Source organism: Equus quagga, chromosome 5 (genome assembly GCF_021613505.1).
Source record: "Equus quagga isolate Etosha38 chromosome 5, UCLA_HA_Equagga_1.0, whole genome shotgun sequence".
Taxonomy (NCBI): Eukaryota; Metazoa; Chordata; class Mammalia; order Perissodactyla; family Equidae; genus Equus; species Equus quagga.
This window is the reverse complement of record NC_060271.1, coordinates 68,098,766-68,121,501: the sequence shown is the minus strand read 5'-3', so window position 1 is coordinate 68,121,501 and position 22,736 is coordinate 68,098,766. Positions and strand designations below refer to the sequence as shown.

The window sequence follows — 22,736 nt, the reverse complement described above, 5'->3', positions numbered from 1 at the left end:
TACAGAAACAAACAAACAAACAAAAAGATACTGTGCGATTTTCAGGATCCCCTCTTTACTGAGAACCACAATCTTGGAGCTTTTTCTGAACTGAGAAAGAAAAGCTTAAGTTCATAATTTTCATTCCTCAGAAAGAAAACTGGGCCTCAAAGACAAACGGCTCAAATTAAATCCAGGGACTAAAAACTAGGTATCACCCTTACTAACAATATTACTAAACAGCCACATGCTTTCCCCATGTGACCCAACCCCTTTAAGCCCAACATCTGCAAACAACAGGCAGGCTAAGAGGGAAATGTCGTCAGGAGAACCAGTAAGAGCCACTCTGCAACTCATTCCCCAATAATAATATTAACAACAAATGTTAAGTCATACAAGAAAACTTATCTAAAATATAACTCAAAATTACTTAATTTGATCTCTTGTAAGAGAATGTTAGATTCAAGATCTCATATATAAAAGAAATAGGGAAAATAAAATAAATAGAAAAAGCAGATGAGGGAGAAATACGTAAAAAAATATCTAAGTTACTTTCAGCAACCTACTCAATGAAAACTGAGAAATCTAAGTAGTTACTAAAACCAGCTCCCCCATATTTCAAAAATCAGTAGAAAGTAGAGCACAGATGAATTAAAATTGTGGGCTACCTTCTAAATCCCCTTTAGAGCCCAACTTGCCCTCTCTGTGGCCCACCCATGGCCCTTTCAAAGTGCCAGCTCTTCCACCTACCACTGAGGTAGCCCATGAAAGCTGGTCCCAGAAAAGAAAATCTCATCACATATTTGTCCCGGGTTCACTCCATGTTTTCTGTCTGGAATCACTGCCTGATGCCCTCCTAAATCCTTGGACTTCAAGTTCAAGAACTAATCTCTTTCTGGCCCTTTCAGCATCCCTTGAGTCTTCTTCAACTCACGTACTGACCTCGGCTTCTACTAACTTTGAATTTTGGACCCCCCTGTATGTCTAGAGAAGAGAAAGGCCCAGATTTTGCCCTTACTAACCAGGAGAGGACTGTTGTGTGCACGCTGATCTGCTGCGTAACAGCTGCATTCTTGGACTAGACTGTATACTGAACAAGGGGCCGTGCGGGAGCAATGAAGGTCAAGTCCTTCACAGTCCTGGCACAGTGGGCACAGCTAAGCACCTGAACCTGGGCCAGTGGACACTACAACAGGGATTTGTGGCCTGAGAGCCCACCCTAGCCAGTGTTGTCACTCAAGGCCCATTCTTGGCCTTGACTCCCAGTTCTCCCAGCTGGAGACCCAAAACCACAATATGTGTGGAAGACCTATACCCCTTCCGCTCCTGCCACTGCTCCTGGCTGAATCTGTTCCACCAGTCCTTCCCATTCCTGGAATCTTCAACAATGGTCTACCTATCAAGAGTTTTCAGACGGCAAAGTAGAAAATTTGATTACAAGATCAAAAGATAAGGTCAGGATATCTGGAGCCCATACCTGCTAAAAGGAAATATTTGCTTTTTAAAGGTAAAGTTTAGTCCTCCACAAGTACTCTTATGCTCATTAATTTAAGACAGGAGACATCAGACAATTCACTTCTCCTTCCACAGGGGCAGGAGTGACCCTGTACCCTGAGAAAGGCAGGTCTGCCTACATCCATAAAGCATGGCCTCCATACCAGAACAACTAAGATCGCTACCTTCTACTCCAGACCGCCTAGATAACTCTACGGAGCTCAAGAGTTCCTAACACCAGATCCCTGGTGCTTATAAAAACTGCATCAGAAAGCGTGATGAACAGCAGCTCACCTACCAGACAGTCTCCTAGCCCTTTGGTATTGCTGAGCCTGTGCAACGACCCCGACATTCTAGAGCATCCAGTGAAGTGGATCTTGGGTGATCTATCATGCATATGTGTGGGCATGTGTATATGTGATCTCCCCATCGACTGTATGAGCCCAGGTTCACATGGATCTAGCTTCAGGTAAGCTAGAACTAATAGGCTACCATCACCTTTGAGCCAACCCCAAAATATATGTTCAATGATAAGGAAATTCCTGACTACATTCTGCCCTGACAAGAAACCTGTATGATGCCAGACAAGGTATCATTGGCACTGAAATGAGAGGATGCTAGAATAATCAAGCAGATATCCCAGTTCCTTGGGTTGCTATAATCACTCATTTATTCAGTCAACATTTGGGGAGTGCCTATGCCAAGCCACAATGCCAAATGTCAAGAATAAAATGTTGAATAAGACAATCTCAGCCCTCAAAGAAGCCACAATCTATCTAGACTGACATAAAGCAGGCCATAACTGCACAGTGTGAAAAGTACTATGGTAGGAATAAGCCTTAGACATTTGGGGTAGATAAACTCTCCTATCCCAAGGCAGAGAAGCCTGCGTACGTGGGGAAAAGTGGAGTATAGAGGGTTGGGAGCTCAGGGAGCAGAAAGGGTAGGGTCAAGGGATAGATTCCTCATTGGGGTTATCTCTAAACTGAGGCCCAGGCTACCAGTAGTTTACTCCTAAAATTCCCAATACTTGACCTACCCAACTTCTAGCTGCACCTGCACAATAGGGATCAACTAGTCACAGGAGGTCCCAGATAGGGAACCAGCAACCATCATATCCCTCTTTCCTGGAATACTGCTCTTGGACATGTAGGTCAACCGAATGAGAAAGGCTGGCAATCAAAATGGCCTCTGAAAGCCAGAGGAAAACCCTGAGGCACCCAGCAAGCCATGAGGGTGTTCCATAATCACCACAAATGCCTTTTTAACCCCAGAAACTCACCGCACAGCAGAAGAGAAACCTGCCCCAGCCCTGACCCTTTACACCAAGCATACTCTCCCAGTTGCCATGGCTGTGAGGAGGACCTAAAGGCTGGGTGTTCATTATAATCCTCCTCACCTTAATTTCCGCCTCTTCTACAGCTTCAGGTGACACACACTCCAGCCAGGACCAACCCTCAGTCTCCCACTACACCATGCCACCATGACATGCAACACATGTAACAAATGGTGGATATATTTAAGGTATCACTTTTACAAAATCAATGATAAATCTTACTATTGTTGACATCATAGAATCAAGGAAATTTTTTCTCTTTTGCTATTTGTTTGCTTTCAGATGGAAATAATACAAACTATGCTTCTATTCCAAGTAAAACTTAACAAATCTTAAGTCATTATGTCATCTTCCTCGTTCTTCTCCACCTTACATAATCCAAGGCCTGGAATCATAGGCTGGAGGCTGCCCATGATGGCAGTCTCTCCTCATCCCCACCTCTGCATCTCTTCACCTGCCCTCCTACAATCCCACCACTCTCTTTAATCTGGGCTGGTAAAGCATACAAACTACTAGTAAACATGAAATCTGTCAAACTGGCTCTTTGCATTTTCTTTCCCTGCTTGATTTCTTCCCCACCAAAATTATCCATCAAATGCCTTAAGAAATGAAAAACAGCCCACTCTACTTCTGCTAAAAATGCAAAGTGGTTTACTGTACAAATCTTCAATTGTCTGTCCACTGCTTAAAGAGGCTCAATCATATTTTGGGTTTAAATACAAACCTGGTCTCTGTGACAAAACTACCAAATAACTAGAGTAAGCTATTTCCTAAGGTTAAATCTAGAACCCAGGATGTGCTGTGTTCTAGGTTTGGCCACAGGGTGGCCAAACCATCTTGCAAATATTTCTCAGCTTTCAATTAGGAAGTCAATCTACTCAAGTTCCTGAGAATTTCACTCATTAATTCATACATGTTCACATTTAAATAAAACATTATTCAGTGAAGAATCCTTAAATCCTCACATGACATTCATGACTTGTGAATATGATGTGGGGATTTGTAGGGGATCTAAGATTAAGAATGGAACCTGAAAATTCTTTCATGTGATATATAATAAACAGTACACACTGTACTTTGTTTACATTATTTCTAAGTAAAATTATTTGCAGTTAAATTTATTTCAAGTATTATCTAAATATTTTTAGAACTTCTAGCTATAAATCTCATGAGTGTAAGGACCCTGTCTTCTTCACCCTGGTGTCTCCCAAGATGCCTTAAAGAGTAGGTGCACAGGAAACATTTGACTGAATTTCAGGACTAGAGAGAGGGCCAATAAAAGAAATACTTATATCAAGCTAATGTCCTAAGTTTCATCCCTTTTTGTGTGAACTGGAAAATGTCAATCTCAAACTCCCCCTTATCAGGAAAGAGGGGAAAAAACAAACATCTATTTTTGTGCATGCAAAGATCATAGGTTTCCCTAAAATTTGTATAAAGATTGCACCGAAGTCCAGCCCTAAATGTTGCTAGTGGTCCTCAAGGCTTTATCAAGCTAGTACAAATTCCCTGCTAACCTTTTTTTTAAAACAAATAAAATCCAGAAGCAGTAATGTAACACAAATGGACTATTTCATTACCTGACAAAAGAAAGAACTTAGAGCAAAACATAACAGAGTTAAAGGCAGTGACAGACCAGAGAAGTGTTTTCATAACATAACAGACAAGGAATTAACCTTAGTTAGCCACAGGAAGTGTCAACAGGAAGGAAGAGACCAAAAGTCTAACAGAAAAATGGATAAAGGTCATAAACAAGAAACACAACTGATGACAGACAAATGGTAAGTCAGCACAAGAGGAGATACCTGATTTTATCAATATTGAGAAAACGAGCATTTTAAATTAAAGATTAAGGTAGCAGGAAGGCCTAAGGTTGTGCACCAGGACGAATTTCCCAATGGTGAAGGCTATGGCTGCCACACTGTGGGCCATCTCCTGAGAAAGTGGTGGAGTTGCCTTCTCTTCAAGTTCTTAGAAATGGGCCAGCCTAACCTTGGGACTGCATCCCAGGAGCAGCTAAGAACACAGAGTCCCAGGAATCAGATAGCCTGGGCTTGAGTTCATGCTCTGCTGCTCACCAGCCATGTGGCCTGGGGCAGGTCTTTTGCTCTCCCTTAGCCTCAGTCTTCCCATCTGAAAATGGAATTAACAGCTGCCCATGAGGAGACTGCAATGTTGATATAAGATGATGCCTGTAAATTGAGTAGCAAGGTGCCCGGAACACTCCCACAGCTGGGTTCACATCCTATGTGAGCACAAAGGGAAATCATTTCCTAAAAAGAGAGAACATATAATTCATACTTTAAAATCAAATAAGTCCAACCAGAAATGCTTTACATATGTCCTCATATGTCCATCCTATATACGTTTATGTATAAATATGCTAATCCATGTCTACATATATTGCATAGCACGTACACATATACTTGTAAATTTTTAACATATGAAATATTTTAAAAGGTGCAGCTTCATTGTAAAAACATTGTAAAAATACCATGTACCTCACAGGCAATATGAGAACTAAATGAGTTAATCATATACCGACCACATATAATAATGCCTAGGGAAGAGCAAGAGCTATTTCACTGTTAGCTATTCATTACCATTATTATTACTAATGCAGAATGAGAAGACCAAACTGCTTTAAGGCGTTCATGTGCCAGGCTATGTGCCAGGTACTAGGGATTCGGGGGTGAACAAGATGGACTCAGGCCTTACCCACACGAAGTATCCTGCCCTGTGAGACATTTAAACATTAAACAAAGAAACAGAAAACTACAAAAGTGCAAACTAATAAGGGCCATGAAGGAAACGGACTGAGGAATCTCAGAGAGCTGTGCCTTCAACGGGGGTCATAAATCTCTATCAGTCAGCCACATGCTGAGTCCTCTGCCCCATAGAGAGCAAGCACATCGTTTATAAGACGGCTGCGGGATTAACAAAGTGAGCCATGGCCAATGAGCACCTGCCCAGATGGGACTCAAACCACGGCCTCGTATGACCAGTTTCATGCTCCTCACCAATAACCTGAAACTCTGTTCATGAAAATACTCCTCTCCTCCAACTCACTTCTCAAAATACATCCTTGTTTCTCATTTATTCACGCATGTATTCACAATTTTAACAAATGTGATTAATCATATATATTATGCATATGTAATACACAGGCTATCATGATCCCTACCTATAGGAACTTAAAATATAGCAGAGTAGCTCAGTAGCCACTTACTCCCAAACCCCAAATAATCCGCTACTCAAATGCAAAATCATATAGTCATTTAATATTTACTAACAAATGAAGCTTAGTACCACATTTCATCAAATATAAAACACCATAGATTTTAAGAAATACTAGTAAGTACTATAAGACACATCCCAATTTTAAAAATGTTATAATGTAAAAAAATGTGGGTCTATGGCAACAAAAATCCCTGTCCTTCAGTGAAATGAAACTGTTCCTCTATACTTAGAGAAATTATTTTGAGCATCCACAATTAAGTCTCTACGGAAAAACAAGTTTGAGGTCAGAAAATCAAATCACTTTCCCATGGCTACATTGTTTCATTTAGATCAAGGTCATTTTGTATTTCTGAAACAAAGATTTGGTTCTTAGATGCAATGGCAACAGATACTAGCATCAGAAACATCAGTGTTGAGGGCCCTCCTTTCCAAACTACACTTACAAATGTTTTCCTGATTCCAAAACAGGCCTACACAACTCAGCAGACACATGGAAAAGGCATGTGGCACCTTTGAGCAGGGTAGTCACCTTCTCAACAAAGGGAGACTGCCACACACAAAAAAAATCGGGAGCCTCAAAGTATCATGTATCACATAGCATGTACTAGTAGAAAGGGCACTGCAGAGTCAGAAGATGTGCGTTCTAGTATCCATTCTGATACTGCCTAAGAAAACTTTCTAGGTTTATTTCCTCATCTGCCAAACAAACGAATGGGACCAGCTGGATTGTAAAGTTCACTTTACGGCCTTAAAACATCATAATTCTGAGGTTCAAAAATATGGGCTCTTTTCCCTATTTATTCTAAAAGACCCAACTTATAGGAACTCCTGCTTATGTTTAAAACGACTTTGCATTTCTTTATACTTCCTGAAAAACTTTACTATTTCAACTTCAAAGGCGTTTATAAAATCCTTAAATTTTGTCATGGAAGAAATCTTCCTTATTTTTCATTTTATTTTCTCTCCCCACTTCAACTGGACTCTTTCCCTTTTTTCATAAGCTGTAAAACTGTTTGATTTTTTTTTTTTTTTTTGGCTTAGGCATTTCTAAACACTCTAGGCTGCCCCCAGTAGGGCTCTGGAAGGCATCTATGAGTGTTTGGGGTTTTTTTTCCCTAACTCAAATCAATATTGCAACACTTAGGACTGTCCGCACAAAATGTACCATCAAGTGAAACTTAAGAGAAAAGGGAACCAAAGTCCCTGGCATCTCTAGTTCCACTACTAACCTCAAAGCCTAAATAATTTGTGACCACCTTAAAAAATGTTTGCAAGGTAATATTGTTGTGGCTGCTGTTTTTCCAGTGGGAGTGGAAATGGGCTTAGAAATGTGACCCGGGAAAGAGATTTAGGGGGTTCAGAGGTTCTTATACATTAAACACTGTAGTCTGTAAGCCCTCTAATATAGGAGATAACTTGGTTTAAATCTCAGATCCTTGATAACATGCTGGTTAACCACATGACTAGGATAATTGAACCCACTCCAGTAACAGAAAGCTAAATTAGATAATTTCTTAAGGCCTCATGGTCCTGAGTCTAGGAAAAGAGAATTTCCGGTTCTGTGAATAGAGGATTGCTAAGGGTGGATTAAGGATTCTGATCTTTTAGACACTCTTCCTTTCTTCTCTAGACTCTCCTCCTACAGAGAGCTAGCATTTTTCTCCGAGGCTATCATACCCATCCAAGTCTAGCATTTTTCAGAAACACAGATGAGCAAGACCCCAGGAGAGAAAGATATGGGTATAACCAATCCCTTTTTCCCTCCCGCCTACAAGATCCTCAAATGTCCTTTAAATTATACAGTAAGAATCTCCAGTAAACCTTCCCAATTAACCTAACTTTTTCCTACTTGCTGAAGGCATCTAGCCAGACGTTTGCCCTCACATTATCTAGCAACTAAGTGTAGCTATTGAGTGCACACTCATCATGGCACACTTTAGAATGTAATCTTCCTAAGAAATGAATTGTCTCATTCAACATTCAGTACAAGGAGTAGAATTAAAAACAAAGTCAAAGAAAGGAAAAGCGAAGAAAACTAACTTTAGTGGAGTGTCTATTAGATCCCACGTGCTTTATATAAACTGCTTCACCTATTCCTCACGGTAAACCCAGATCACCCTGGACTGCATCATTTCTAGAATGCACATTTTTTCACTTTTTAATGCTCCTTAAGTCAGGATACATCTGACAACCAATGGTGTGTCACAACTTTAATTAGCAATCATCTTCCACTGTCAGTGGCAGACAAAATACTTGTGCATCTTACAAGTGATGGAGTCTCAGATTCACTAAAACATGGTATTATTTTCAAGGGATTTGAAACAGAAATTGAGAAGTAGACTTAGAAACATCCCCAGGGTTATTACACAGACTGTACGGGACCAGCCAGATTCAAACCCTGATCTGCCTAATTGCAAAGTCTCTTCCTACACAACCTACCTAACAAACAAAGAGACTTTCAACATAGCAAGAATTTTCAACAATCAGTGTTACTCAAAGACTAGCAACCTTGGGTATTAAGTTTTCAAGAACTGAGGGGTTCACACCGCCTGCTAGACACACTGCAAATAAGTTGATTAAGGCCCCAGTCAACTCTCAGCATCTAGGAGTCTTTTGGGCTACGCTGACTCTGGGTTCAGAACCCACCTTTCCGCTAACCCTACAGTCTACAGAAAGGACAATTAGAAGCGTAGCACCCTCTGTACCAGGGTCAGCCTCACCCTCCAATTTCCTACTGATATCCTTCCCCTACCTCTCAACCCACTCACCCTCTCAGCTGAGTTCATCCTGGACCACCTGCCTCTCACTCCCAAACAGGGCCAGCCTAGACACTGCCCTCATCCCGCCACCCATCACCGCCGAGGACAAGAGCATGCCCCCAGGTCTGCAGGGTTCGCAGACCCTAATCCTGGCTCAGCCACCCTATGTCCCCATCCGTCAGCAGCCTAAGTCATGCGCCCGCGACACATATGCAGCAAAACTACACCCCTCCACTCCCCACCGCTAAGGGTCCCCAATTTGGGGCCGGACTCCTGCGGCTCCCGGCCCCCACCGAGGCCCCGCCCTGGGGGGCCCAGACGCGGCCTGGACCAGGACATTGCGCCCAGCGGGGCCAGGCGCTCGCGGGACCAGGAGGAGAGAGTCCCGGCCGGACTCACGGAGGAAGGAGCGCAGCAGGAGGCGGGCAGCGGCGAGGCCGGGACTGCCGGAGGCCATGGTCTCGGTGGCAGCGACGGCGGCAAGGGCTGCGGTCAACCACCAATGACATTCGCAGGCCCCCGGAGGCCCGGCAGGGCCGAGGCTCGAAGAGGAAGCGGATGGCCAGGGCAATCGCCTGAATGACTTTCCCCCGCGGAGGCCTCTTCACCCAACTTTGGGGATCGCAGGTGGAGAAGGAAAAAGGACTCTTTAGGAATAAATAGACAATAACTCGGCTCTTCCTCAGAAGTGTGGGTTTGATGCAACATTAGTTACCACGGCAGCCTAGGGCAAACCCCATGCAAGGCTGGTCGGCGCGCGCCATTGTGGGAAATGTAGTTCGATGGCGCGACTTGTTTGTAGTTGACGTGGGGCCGTCGGGAAGGGAAGAGAAGGCGAGAGGGAAGTCAGACCAGGAGGAGAGGGGGCGGAAGGACTGAGGAAAGCGTGAGGTGCAGGGCAGAACTTTCCGTGTCCCTAGGCTGATCTGCACCTTCATTTTCCTCTCCTGCCATGTGGAGAGCGTAGTACTCCTCGCAGCCCCGCCTGACGAGGACCCGGAAGGATTCCCGGTGGTAACAGTGAATCTGAGCCCCTGCTAGTGTCCAGTGAAGGTATGGACCTGACGAGAAGCACCAAAAGCTACCTTATTGACCATTTCTTGGAACGTGGGTCTTTTGGTTAAACAAGCTGTCATAGAACCTTTGACGGATACTGAGTGCATGAGGGCCTCTTCCCTGGGGAACCTGGAGGGCTGCAGTTACAGGTCAAATGGGACTGCTCCCTGGTTAAACAAACCGTCCACTCCTTCTGTAAGAGCCTTAGAAGGAACCTCAGAGAGTCCCAGAGTCAAAGGGTGAGCGAGAGATAAAGTAATCCACCTCCCTACCTCCAAGTGTGCTCCTGAGATTCCCCATCCTTATCATGAATGAAATTATAATCCTAATTTGCTTAAGTAGTCATAATTTACACCGAGCTGGGTGATGTATGAGTGGGATTACCCGAGGAGATTGCCCAATATTTTCTCTGTGACCCAGATATTGTCGGTCCCTGGTTGGACTTAATTGCACACAAAAGCCCTCCCTCATCTAACGAAGCATGTCCTGTGATCATTTAAATATTACCAGTGGTTTCCGAACGGGTCTAGTATGAAGACTCATTTTAAATAGCAAAGTTCTTCCTGAGCCTTCACATAATAGTTATATTGTTAGTTTCATTTAATTGGTGAAATGCATGATGACAAATGATTTCGGTATAATTTTAATGGATTTTTATTTCCACGAGGACAGGGATTTTTGTTTGTTTTGTACACTGGTGTGTCCCCAGGACCTAGAACAATGCCTGACAAAGAGAGAACTCATTATTTGTTGAATTGAATTGATATATAAGAAATAGTGTATATGTTTATTTATTGAACTCACACACCATGTTTGATGGTCCTAAGAACATTTCAATCCCTCATAATAACTGCACCCCAATTCCATAGTTCATTGATGCGAGGCAATTACAGTAGACACTAACTAGACCACTCATCTTTATATGCAGATTGATTTTGAAGTCAGACAGATCTAGATTCAAATTCCTGTTCTGCCACTGGCTATGTGACCTCCGGGTCTCAAGTTTTCTCGCTGAGAAGGGCTGAAACTCCCTATCTCATAATAAGTGTTGTGAACAGTTAATGCATTAATACATAAAGTTCTTAGTCCATTGTAAGCATTCAATGAGGGGTCGTTATTATCATTAAAGATAAGAGCTTGCTTCTGCACCCGGCAGGTTGATGTTTTGAAGCTTTTGCTGATATGAGTAACCACATGTGGAATAGGACATTTCCATTTGTGTCAGAATTTTGGCTTGAGCCCCAAAGCTGAGGGCAACAGACCATAAGTACCTGTACATTCTAAGGAGGGCAGCCTAGGAGCAACCTCTTTCCAGATTTTGATAAGAGGAGGTCAGACTTGTCTTTGGACTCACTTCCTCACACCTCAGCCAGCTCAAATAAGCAAAATACTGGAATTCACTGAAGAAGGAGATGAGTTATCAGCTGAGTGTCCCCTTTCCTCTCACCCCCAGACAGGTCAGTGGGAGAGGACTCTTTACAAAAAGAAGACTGACATTAAATGCCTGCAGGACTGCAGGAATTCACGAGTTCATCTCAGTGCCCTAGAGTAGATCTGGTCAAAGAATGTTTGGGAAAAATTGACTTTGGATGGTAGACCGAAACCTAGAGACTAATGTCTGCTTCCTGCCTGGAGAAGTCAAGGCAGGAGGCTGGCTGGAGCTGCCCTTATTGGCACGCAGGGCAGTATTTGGTGTGGCAAGATGTGTAATATTCCTCTGAGGAAATGGATGCCAGGAAAGAAAGCTGAGCTTCCGCCTAAGGTTAATCTGCTGGGCAAGGAAGGAACCCCAGCCTAAAAGACCATGGAAGACCTCCAAGGGCAGGAGGGGAGTGGAGGGAGTTACAACAGGTCAGCCAAAGGGCACTTAACTTGCATCATGATACCCTGCGGATGGAGTTCCCTAGGCGGAGGAGGAGGAGAGAATCTACTGAAAAATCCACAAAGTACTGGAATTCCAGAGCACATGGACCATCAGGAGAGAGCCACAAATAGCCCCATATAAGAGATTTTATCCAAACCTCAGCCCACCCCTGCCGGAGCCTGGAGCAGGGGAGCGAAGAGGAGGAGTGAAAGAAGGAGAAGAAAACAGATGGACTCCTGACCGGCTGCAGGTTGTAGAGCCACAGATCATGCCAGACCTGGGAGTGAGGAAGGAGCTCTGACATAGGTATAGGATTTAAGTTTTAAATTAGATTGAATGGGGACTATTCATCTTAAAAATAGGTAAGTTATTCCCATGGATCAAAATTCAAAAGGTAAAAAATTTGTATAGTGAGAAATCTTCCTTTTACCTGTCTCCCCACCACCCAGTTCTCCCCTGGGGAAACCAATATTATCCAATTTCTTGTATTTGCTCTCACATCTATTTTGTGCACATACACACATAACATATATCCATTTCCCACCCCACGCCTGCCCTTCACCCCTCTCTATTGCCACTAACGTGGGAAGAATCAGAGACAGTTAGGATTACCAGTAATCCCTTACTCCTACTTGCAAGGCCCCTTTCCGTCAGGCTCTCTCAGCTATCTCTGGGCTCTTCTCAAGTACGTGAGAACCATCCAGCCCCTCTGGTGCTATGTGGGGCCACAGGAAACATCCCTGCTTGCCTAGACATACCGTTTAGCTGGATCTTGCCACTAGTCTGCTCGCTCTTGCTTTCTCCCTCTCTCTCTGTCAGGTGCCGCCAGTCTCTGTGCTATGGACTGAATTGTTTCCCCCCTCCAAATTCATATGTTAAAATCCTAACCCAGTGTGGCTGTATTTGGAGTAAAGAAGTAATTAGGTTAAACAGGGGCATAAGGATGGGACCCTGATCCAATAAGATTAGTGTCCTTATGAGAAGAGACACCAGAGAGCAAGCATTCTCCCTCTCTCCCTCTCTGTCTGTCTGTCTGTCTGTCTCTCTCTCTCTCTCTCTCCCCCCCCCCCCCCCCCACCTTTCCCATTGTCTCTGTATCTCTTTCTCTCCATCACTCCATGTGAGGACATGGAGAGAAGCCTGGAAGAAGCCAGGAACTAAATTGGCCAGCATCTTGATCTTGAACTTCCCAGACTCCAGATTTGTGAGAAAATAAACTTCTGTTGTTTAAGCCACTCAGTCTGTGGTATTTCGTTCTGGCAGCCCAGGCAGACTAATACAGTCTGCTCCGTGTGTCCCCCAACCATCCTGGTGATTCTTTGGACTGCTCACCTCCCCACACCTCTAAGCTGGAGGAGTGGGCGAATCAACACCTAAGCTCTACTGGTTGCCCCCCTTCTTCCCTCGCCTGGAAATCATTTTCTAGTCTTGGTGACATTACTCTCATTTTTGCCCTAAATCTAAGTTAGCTCTGTTGTTCCCAGGGGCTTTGAGGTACACATTCCTCTCCTGGGGCAATAGCCTGAGAATGCCAAACAGAAACTGGTGAGAGGAAGGGGTGTAAGTATTGGTGAGGGGTGGGCCAAAGAACAGAAGGAAATATTGGAAGGGAAAGCATCAGTTAACATTACGAAGTACCTTCCTGCCACAAGTTGGATGTGACCAAGCTTTCTGTGTATTCACCAAGACAGTTTGACTCTGCCACATGGAAATGGAACAAAAAGAACCTTCTCTAGTGTCTTAGTCAGCTTGGGCTGCTATAACAAAGTGTTCTAGACTGCCAAGGAGCTTAGAAATGGTAGAAATTTATTTCTGACAGTTCTGGAGACCGGAAATCTAAGATCAGGGTGCCAGCACCCAGCTTCTGGTGAGAGACCCCTTCCGAAGTGCAGACTGCTTGCTCGCTTCTCCTTACATCCTCACGTAGCAGAGAGAGGGTGAGAGAGCTCTCTGGGGTCCCTTTTGTGAGGGCACTAATCCCATTCATTCATGAGAGTATCACCGTCATGACCTGATTATCTCCCCAAGGTCCCACCTTCTAATACCATCACATTGTGGGTTAGGATTTCAACATATGAATTTGGGAGGGACACAGACATTCATGCCATTGCATCTAGGCCCAGTTCTGCGAGCTTCTCTGTGAAAAAAAAAAAAAAACTGCCTTCTAAATGAAAAAACAGCAGCTTCAGTGATGGAAGCACACTTGAGGAGAAATGTATTGTAACCAAGATAGGCTGAGGCTTCCGGGGCTGGGGAGCCAGCCTAAGCCCTCAGGCGCCGCTGTAGGCATCACTAATCCCTTCCTCATACATACAGAGAAGACGGAGCTTGTATCCTTGGCCTTATTTAGGAAGATGGTACAACACAAATCAGAAACACTTAACCCGACAAAGCTTCAGCTTTTGTAAAACTGGGAGAAGAGATGAGTCAGAAAAGCTAGGGATTATTTTCATTTGAAGTGCGGCTTCAAAGAGAGCATCACACAGCACAATTCTGAGAAAGAGCCAGCCAACACCCTTGGCTGATGTCAGCAGAGGCAGGCTCTTTCCCTCGCCCCTTACAGGCACTGGCACTGCTAGCTTGGCTGCCTCTCCTGAAGAATGAGGACAAAGAAGGTTCTGAAATGCACTCACAGGGCCCTCCTCAAAGCCTATTATGGTTCTTCGGCTGCCTGATCCACTCAGCACCTCTGAAGGGGAGTTTCATCTGCATTGGACCCTTATAGTAATGGCAAGAGCTTTGACCTCTCCTTTAGAAGAAATGGTTTCCAAATATAATTTCTTTGCCCTATATTTGAGCCCTGTTGCAGATTTGATCCCCTAGGAAGGAGACTCTGAATACCTTGTAAAGAGGACCCCAGGGACTAACTCCCATTGAAGGGAAGGGAAGAGAGCAAGATTGGGCAGAGAGAGAGAAGTCCACTTGCAATGCAGGCCCAATGACAGCCTTGGCCAATGCCCTTCAGAATTGAGAACTTCCCTGAATCAGGCAAGATGGCCAGGCATCCATACCCCCATGGATCATCACCAGGTGTAAGCAGCCCTGGAAGGGACATGACCATGGGTCCAGGAAATTCCTAGAAGGGTTGCGGGACACAGCTGAAGACTATCTGCCAATAGCACTCCAGCAGCATGTCCTTCATTGAAGGGGCATCTGGGTGGCACATGACAGTATCTACCAGATGCCCCTTCCAGAAGAAAGTCTGATGAGAAAGCAAGAGTCAGTCCTTAGTGAAACCATAAAGAAAACAGCTTAGTTTGGATGTCCCTCCTTTCCCCACTCTGTGACCCTCTCCTTCTGAAGGCTGACTGGTTTCTTTTTCCCTGGATAGCCAGTGTTCTCATGCTGGCCAGTGCTGGGTCCAGCCATTCTCTCACCACCTCTAAGAGCATCTGCAGACCTTTGCCCTGTTTCTCAGGGCAATGCTGTCTCTGGGGGATTAGATACGCTAGGACTTTGGCCTACTTTTATAGATAGCCTCTCCTAAATTACATGTTTGCATCTTAACAGAGATTGCTACTGTCTTCACAAAATTAGTGATTCGTGGTGAGAATTTCTGGAATTATAGCCAGGAAAGCTATTTTTCCTTCCCCCCCCCCCCACCCCCGGCCCTGATACTTCTAGGATAACTTTCCTTCTGCATCAAGGATATCTTCTAGAAGTTCCCTCTCTCTCTCTCTGTGAGTGTGTGTCTGTATTTATTTTTTAATTTCTTTGTAGCAGATGAAAATCCAAGACACCAGGAGAGAGAGCAAGAGTCCCTGAGACTCTGGAATGTAACTGAAGACATTGTGACATTGTGTCCTACTCTGAAGCCTAGTGGAGGGGGCAAAGAAGAGTCCCAAGAATTAGTACTGAAAGTAGAGGAAAGCAGGATCCTGAGGCCTATGGAGAGGAAAGGAGAGTTCTTGGGAAGCTGGTTATGGCCTGAGAAAGACTCCAAGGTGGAGGAGAATGACCCATGTTCCTGGAAGACGAAGAACTCCACAAAAAACAACTCCCGAGGTTACCAAGCTGTGGAGGCTCTGGCTCAGGCTCCATCACTCATCTGTGTTCAGCATCTTCATGGCTTGGCGCTGTGAAAGTTGCCCTTTTCCTTGGGGCTTTATATATTTCTTAAATAAGTGAAAGTTTTGGGCTTTGAAGAGTGATATCACCTGACAGAAGTTGAAAGGATCTGCATGGACCCAAAAGGATGTGTGCCCTTTCAGTTCCATTCTGGAACATTGGCTAACATGCCCACCAAAGTATTATTTCATTCTCTAGAAGGACAAACCTTTATTTAACCTTGTTTCATGGTTAATACAAAAGTAATACACTTGTTCATTATTCGTTTTAAAGATAATTTCTACTTTTGGATTTATTCTTTTCAATATCGTCTAAGTGTTCGCCAAGGTTAACACATTACTTTTATAACCAGAAAGAATAATCAGTAATTTTGAGTTTTTATGGATGAAATGTTGTGATTAGGACCCAGAGTTTGGGAAGCTCTCTGTTGACTTGTCGATTTTTGTCTGGTAGAGATGCAAATTGTTTCTATCCAGCAGAAAGATTAACCCCAAAGTTTGTGGTTTTATTGCCTGTTGGATATTTCCCAGTTTTATTTGTCACTTGGAAATTTCTGTGCCTCAGTTTCCTTCCTTGTAAATAGGGATAATAATAGTGCCCACCTCATAGGATTGTTGTGTGGATTAAATGAGATATGCCATGTAAAACACTCAGAAAAGAGACTAGTAAACACTCAATAAACGTTGCCCATTATTATCACAGGCTCATTTAACTGAAAAACCTAGGGCATATCCTTCAGGCCTAGCTCGAATAAGTCATGAAGGCTTGCCTCCCTCTGGGCTTACATGCTCACAACTCCAACCAAATCCTTCCCTAAGAGAATGCTTCTGTCCTGGTCTCTCTAGCAGGCCCGTTGGGACTCACTGATTGGAAGGACTTGCAAGCACTTGTGGGTGCACGTGTCAGTGGTGTGGGCAGCAGCAGGCAGCAGGCATTCCAGGCAGAGGTCGAGGCACAGAAGTCACACCATACCTGAAATCTGTGTCCTGCTGCCAGGCTTAAGGCCATAAAACCATATACAAACCTCGATATCCCTGCTTATTCCTACTTCATGATTTTAGACTATGACTTTCAAATGCTTAATAATAAGTAACATGTTATCTTTCCGTAAAAGTGATTCTCCATGAACTTAGCCCAAAGAGAGGCAAGATGAAATGGTAAGTAAGAAAGAAACAAGATAAATTGAAAAACAAATGAAAATATCCTCTGCATGTCCACCCAGTGCTGGTGAAGGGGACACAGCTCACGAATAGAATACACGTGGACTTCACCATCGGACAGTCCAGAGCTCAGGTCTCTGCCCCAGCACTCATGGCAGTGTCACCATGGGGAAATCACCTAATCTCTCTGAGTCTCAGATTCCTCCCTTGTATTTAAAAGGCTCAAGGAACAACTCCTGTGCTCTGCTTTGTTCCCTATATGCAGGAAATAGCAAGGAGATCGGACATTCAGATCTGCCTTACATTTTGTGCCTCTTGATACTTATGACAGTCTTACGAGGGCAGGAAATGACCCATCTGACTCTGTTACTCTGACACAAAGAGGTGACAGAGGCTCAGGCTGTGGAAGCCCATGTTCTCAGCATCACTGCTAAGCCCTGCTCTCCTACAATCCGTGCCAGTGACCCTGGAGTACTGGATCAAGACCGGGCCAGGTATCCACCACAATGCAGATCTACCGTCCTCCTGTTTCTGGTGACCCACAATTTTCTCTCCAAGTGGTGTCCACTCCTCTACACTAGCCTCTAAGAGAAGTCACATCCTTTAATCCCAGGTTGGTCCATCCTACTCCTCTAAGGGGAGCTGCCTTCAAAGCTCCCAGGTGATTTCCTGCCTCTGCCTTGCTGTGGCACAGATGGCAGTTTCTTCTGCTGAGGAAGGAGCCCCGCCCTGCACATACACACATGTAGACCTTCACAAATTTAGTCTCTGGAGATCACCCCTCTTCTCTGGCTTCCACAAGCCATGCACCTTTTATATTTATGTACAAAATATGGGCCATAACCGCTACCTCACAGGGTTATTATAAGGAACAAGAGGAACAGTGTACACAGAAAGTACATTGCACAGTTCCTGGCACATGGAGGTTCCTTGGTAAATGTTAGTTCACCTTCCCTCTGACCCAGTTAGTTTATTTTTATGTGATATTGGAGCTGACATTTAGTAATGGCTCTGGGTAAAATAGATGACCAAAAGTTTTGGATCTTCCTGAAAATGAAATAAAAACAGACAGGCACTTAATGTGTTAAGCTGTTGAATACCATCACCTCATTTTTTAAAAGATAGACTAAGAGAGAGCACAAGCTGCTCCCTCCTGAGGAAGCTGAGAGCGGGGTGTCTTCCTGGAGGCTTAAACCAGCCTGCGGGATCTCACTCAGGACAGGCAGAAGCCCCAGATTCACAACTCTGTTTTCTCCAACTACTACTCAGGAGGCAGCTTCTCGGGGCAGACTTGAATATCACTTATCAGGACCTGGCAGCTGTGGTTCTGACTGACACTCTAGGTTTTGTGGTCACCTTGTTCTCCTTGTCAGAGGCAATCACAGTGTTCCGAACGCACCACCTCAGTGTCAGGGCCTGGGACCTTTCATGTCTCCCTGGCTTGTTTTCCCACCAGCAGGATCCAGGCCCCCAGGAGGAGGCAGTTAAAAATGCAAGTGTCAGACAAGTGGTGGGAGGTGGTCAACACAAAGCAAGGAGGGCAACATGTTTTATTTAACTCGAGGTTTTTCTTACATTCCATTTTATTCTGAAAATTAGTCAAAACTAGGGAAGCAAAAATAATATACTAAGTAGAATAAAGAGATATGACATGCCCTAGGTCATACGTCTAGAGTGGAAGAGATCAAGGATTATCACCCACATCTCTTAATGCTTAGGCTCAGCTCCTGAGTCAGAGCAACAGTTGGAGCCAATAGGAACCACTGAGGCCTTGGCTCAGTGATGCTTCTTCAGGATCTAAGCAATCAAAATCTCCCAAGTGAGGCATCTTAGGAATTTGCATTTTTAAAAAGCTCCCCAGATGATCCACATGCAGCCCCTGGCATTTGGCAACTCCCTGCTTTTGACGAGGAGTTCCTAGGAGTTCATGCTTAAAGCCTTGATCATCCTCCTGTGCCTGTTATAGACACACCAGCCCTGCCAGCAGGTATTGAAGGTAACAGGATGTTGCAAAGACAGTGTTTCAAACTCCGCCATTTGGGAAGCAATTAGAAATTAGCTCAGTCATGTTGGCTTTCTCTCTCTCTCTGTTCCAACCTCCCCTCCCCACCCCATATACAGTTAGCTAGTATAACTATGAGAGGATGAGAAAGAAGATGGCAAAATTTACAGTTTAAAAAAAAAACACTTTTATTTTGAAAGAATTATAGATTTACAGGAAGTGCAATGACATTTCGGAGGTGGAGGATGCCTTGTTACTGCTGGGTGGGGGTGGCAGTCCAGCATCCCCCGTGGCCTCCACTAACACACTTCGGGGAGGGCTTTATTATTACTGAGTAGGGATGAAAGTGCCAGCTGCCTACTAGGTCTTCTCTGGGGGGTGGGGGCACCTTGTTACAGCTGGGCAAGGATGGAAGCTTAAGACACCCACTTGGCCTTTATTGACGGGGTGGGGATGGGGCCATGGTTTTTTCCGTGGTGTTTGTCTGGGACAGGGTGGCGTCTTAGTCCATTCCAGCTGCTATAACAGAATACCATAAACTGAGTGGCTTATAAACAAGAGAAATTTATTTCTCACAGTTCTGGAGGCTGGCAAGTCCAAGATCAAGCTGCTGGCAGATTCAGTGTTTGATGAGGGCCCGCTTCCTGGTTCATAGATGGATGTGTTTCCATATTCAAAAGTCTTCAATTGCCATAGGATAAGTGCTTTTGAGATACAAAGGTTTATTTGGTTAAAATTGTGATTTTTACACACTGATACCAACTTTGCAAGACAAGTGGAAAATATTTTATCTTAACTGCTAGCACTTATCCCTGAAGTCTTCTACGACTTCACCCCAAACTCTCTTTTCTGCCTCATTTCCCATTAGAGACATTAGTTTACTCTACACACATCTTTACACTACTCAGCCAAAACATATCTCAACATGTTCACAATTCTGTACCTTTGCTTTAAGTATAAAATAAAAGGACCCCAGTGCCTTGAGAGGCCACCTGTGGGGAATAAGCCTTAAATGTTGCCAAAATAAATTTGAAGTTCCTGGATAATGTAAGAAGCCAATTAAGCCTCTCCCCACCCCCATCATCAATTCCTGGGGCCATGCCCTTCCAGCTTCACTCACCCCTCAGCCTGCAGACTACCTGCCTGCCTGGGACTTTCTCCACTTCAAACTGCCTGCTGTTTATTACAACATGCTGCCACCTGGATACAGTCGGGGGAAGGGAGGGCGAGCAAAGCACACTGTGATTGCCCAAGGCCTTAATCTGCCTTACCACGTTGGGCTGGAAAAAGTCAGGAAAGGCCTCCGAAGGGAGGAGGTGAGAGTTTGATAAGTAGCTGAATTATCCTGGCTGCTGGTTAATAGCTAACTGGCTTGCCTCCTTTATTGCCCATACAGACTTGGCTATCTTCCAGGTTTGCATGGCTGTTTGCCTTTCCCATGGCAAGAAAGGAGGAGTTTTCTTTCACAGCAAATGCAGTAGAAGAACAAAACATTGAGTGGACAAGAGACAAAGAGGCAGAGGAAATCTGTTCCACAAAACTATCTTCGGTGTTCCCTGGGCTCCGTGGTTGAGAAGGAATTTAATGATTAGAACCAATCAATCACTTGTTCATTCAACAAATGTTTATTTAGTATCTATGTGTGGACCAGCGCTCAGTGGTGAGTTACAATGGTGAGCAAAGGAGGCCTTCAGCTCGGAGAGGCAGAGACTCCAGCTGGGGGCGCCAGAGGAGCCAGTAAGGGCCAGGCCACTGGTCTGGCCTTTACTTTAGCTTCACACAGGTTTTTATTTCTCTTTATTGCTCATTTACCATGGACAGAAGTGGTGGATATGGTCTGGGAATCAGGAGACCTGGGATTTTGGTCCTGGTACTGGTTAAGACATTTAAAGGCACAATTTCTTTAAGCATTAAATTTCTCCATTCATCAAATAGCAACGTGCTTTTCTGCCCCTCCTATTGTCCAGAACTATTTTGAGGATCAAATGTGGACAATAATAGAAGGTGTGTAAATGTAGGATATTATCCTACTATCTGAATGCCTCAAATTCAGGCACACTGGTTATAAGTGGTGCAGCCTGGCCTGGAAAATGGACAAATGAGCAAATCCAATTTATTCCTGACAGCTTGAGAAACTGCTATGTTATTTAAGCCTCATAGCCACACAGAGTCTGGCTCGTAATGTATCCCTGGATGAAAAAAAAAGTAATTCCTGCAGAGGTAATGAACCATCGCCTCTGATCCTTGGATGGAGGAGACAGAACCCAAATTTATTTTGTGCATTAAAGCCATAGACAATATGGGAAAGATTTCTTGCTAAATGCTAAGCACTTGTAGACATTCAACAAATGATGCTGGCTATGAATCAGGGGCCTGAAGGCTGCCCTTGATGAAATCCTGCTACACTTTCACCACTATGATTGGGACCCACTGACAGAAGCAGCTGGAGAGCAAGGACAGGCCCCTTTCCTTTCTCCAGGTCAGCAGGAGAGCTGAGGTCAGTGCTGACAGCATGTTGCTGAGTGACTGATGACTCTCTTTGGACCTGATATCAAGTCCCTGTCTATGAAGAAAGCTGCAAAGAGAAGAAGGTACATCTCTGAGGACAAACACCCTAGTATAGGACATCATGACCCTGTGGGATATCTGTACAAGTCAAAGCTGTGTTTTTAAAGAGGTTCTGTCTCTTGTCTTCTTTGTTAACTGACACACTTTAAAGACTCCAGGCCACTTTTGTACTCGGTTTTGGGAATATAAATTGAGTACTCTGTTCTTAGAAAGGAAAAGAAAATTGTCCTAAGAAAACAATTCAAATGATTATCTTTAGTTATTTAAATATTTTTTGAAAGCTTAGTCTGCCGTCCCCAGCTGGTCAGAGAACAGGAGCTACATTTCATATTTATAATTCTTTTGGGTGTCTAATCTCCTACATCTCCCCCCAGCCCCCACTCCTAGCTCTGTGCTATGTACGCAACAGGCAGTTAGTAAATGCTTGTTAATGACTGAAAAGTCCTACTCTTCCACACAAAACTTGTACATGAATGTTTATAAGCTTCATTATTCATAATAGCCAAGAACTGGAAACAACCCAATACCAACCAACTGATGAATGGATAAATAGCATGTGGTATATACGTATGATGGAATGTTATCCATCAACAAAAACATGAAGTTTTTTTTTCTGATACCTGCTACCCCATGGATGAGCCTGCGAAACATCATGTGAAGTGAAAAAGGCCAGTCACGAAAGATCACACATTGTATGATTCCTTTTATATGAAATGTCCAGAAAAGGCCTATCTATAGAACAGAAAGTAGGTTGGTAGTTGTCTAGGGCTGGAGGGAATGGGAAGAATAGGGGAGGACAGGTAAGGGGTGATGAAAATGTTCTAGAATTGATTATGGTGATGGTTGTGAAACTCTGTGAATATAGTAAAAACTATTGAATTATGCATTTTAAATGAGACAACTGTATGGTATGTGATTAATGAAGAAGGAGAAAATTCATACATACAAAGATGTGCAAAGAAAAGTAAGAATTGGTCTAGACGCCCAAAGACAGGAATACGAGTTTTAATATTAGTTTCCTATGGTGACAGTAACAAATTACTGCAAACTTAGTGACTAAAACAACACAAATTTATTCGCTTACTGTTCTAGAGGTCAGAAGTCTAAAATCAAGGTGTTGGCAGTGCTGCATCCCTCTTGGAGGTTCTAGAAGAGAGTCTTTTTTTTTTCCCCCAACTTCTAGAGGCCACCCACATTCCTTGGCTCACGG

General features: G+C 44.0%; 1 protein-coding gene and 1 long non-coding RNA gene across 4 annotated transcripts in view; one reads left to right on the top strand and one right to left on the bottom strand.

Moving 5' to 3' along the window:
- Window positions 1-9,325, bottom strand: part of SUCLG1 (succinate-CoA ligase GDP/ADP-forming subunit alpha) — a 37,535-nt gene extending 28,210 nt beyond the window's left edge. Inside the window, exons 1-2 of one of the 2 annotated variants that reach the window (XM_046662335.1) lie at window positions 9,208-9,311; window positions 4,888-5,082 (exon numbers count right to left, since the gene is read on the bottom strand). In XM_046662335.1, the coding sequence (XP_046518291.1) occupies window positions 4,888-4,942 (55 nt within the window). In that variant the 5' untranslated portion in view covers window positions 4,943-5,082; window positions 9,208-9,311. Of the gene's footprint in view, window positions 1-4,887; window positions 5,083-9,207 lie in introns of both variants that reach the window. The other variant, XM_046662334.1, reaches the window with a different exon arrangement.
- Window positions 9,326-9,615: 290 nt separating this feature from the next.
- Window positions 9,616-16,449, top strand: LOC124238986 (uncharacterized). 2 transcript variants are annotated; one of them, XR_006888467.1, is made up of 3 exons: window positions 9,616-9,861; window positions 11,318-12,090; window positions 15,452-16,449. It is a non-coding gene; the product is annotated as an uncharacterized LOC124238986 (long non-coding RNA). The 2 variants fall into 2 exon arrangements; XR_006888466.1 differs by having other exon boundaries at window positions 15,449-16,449.
- The last annotated feature ends 6,287 nt before the right edge of the window (window positions 16,450-22,736 follow it).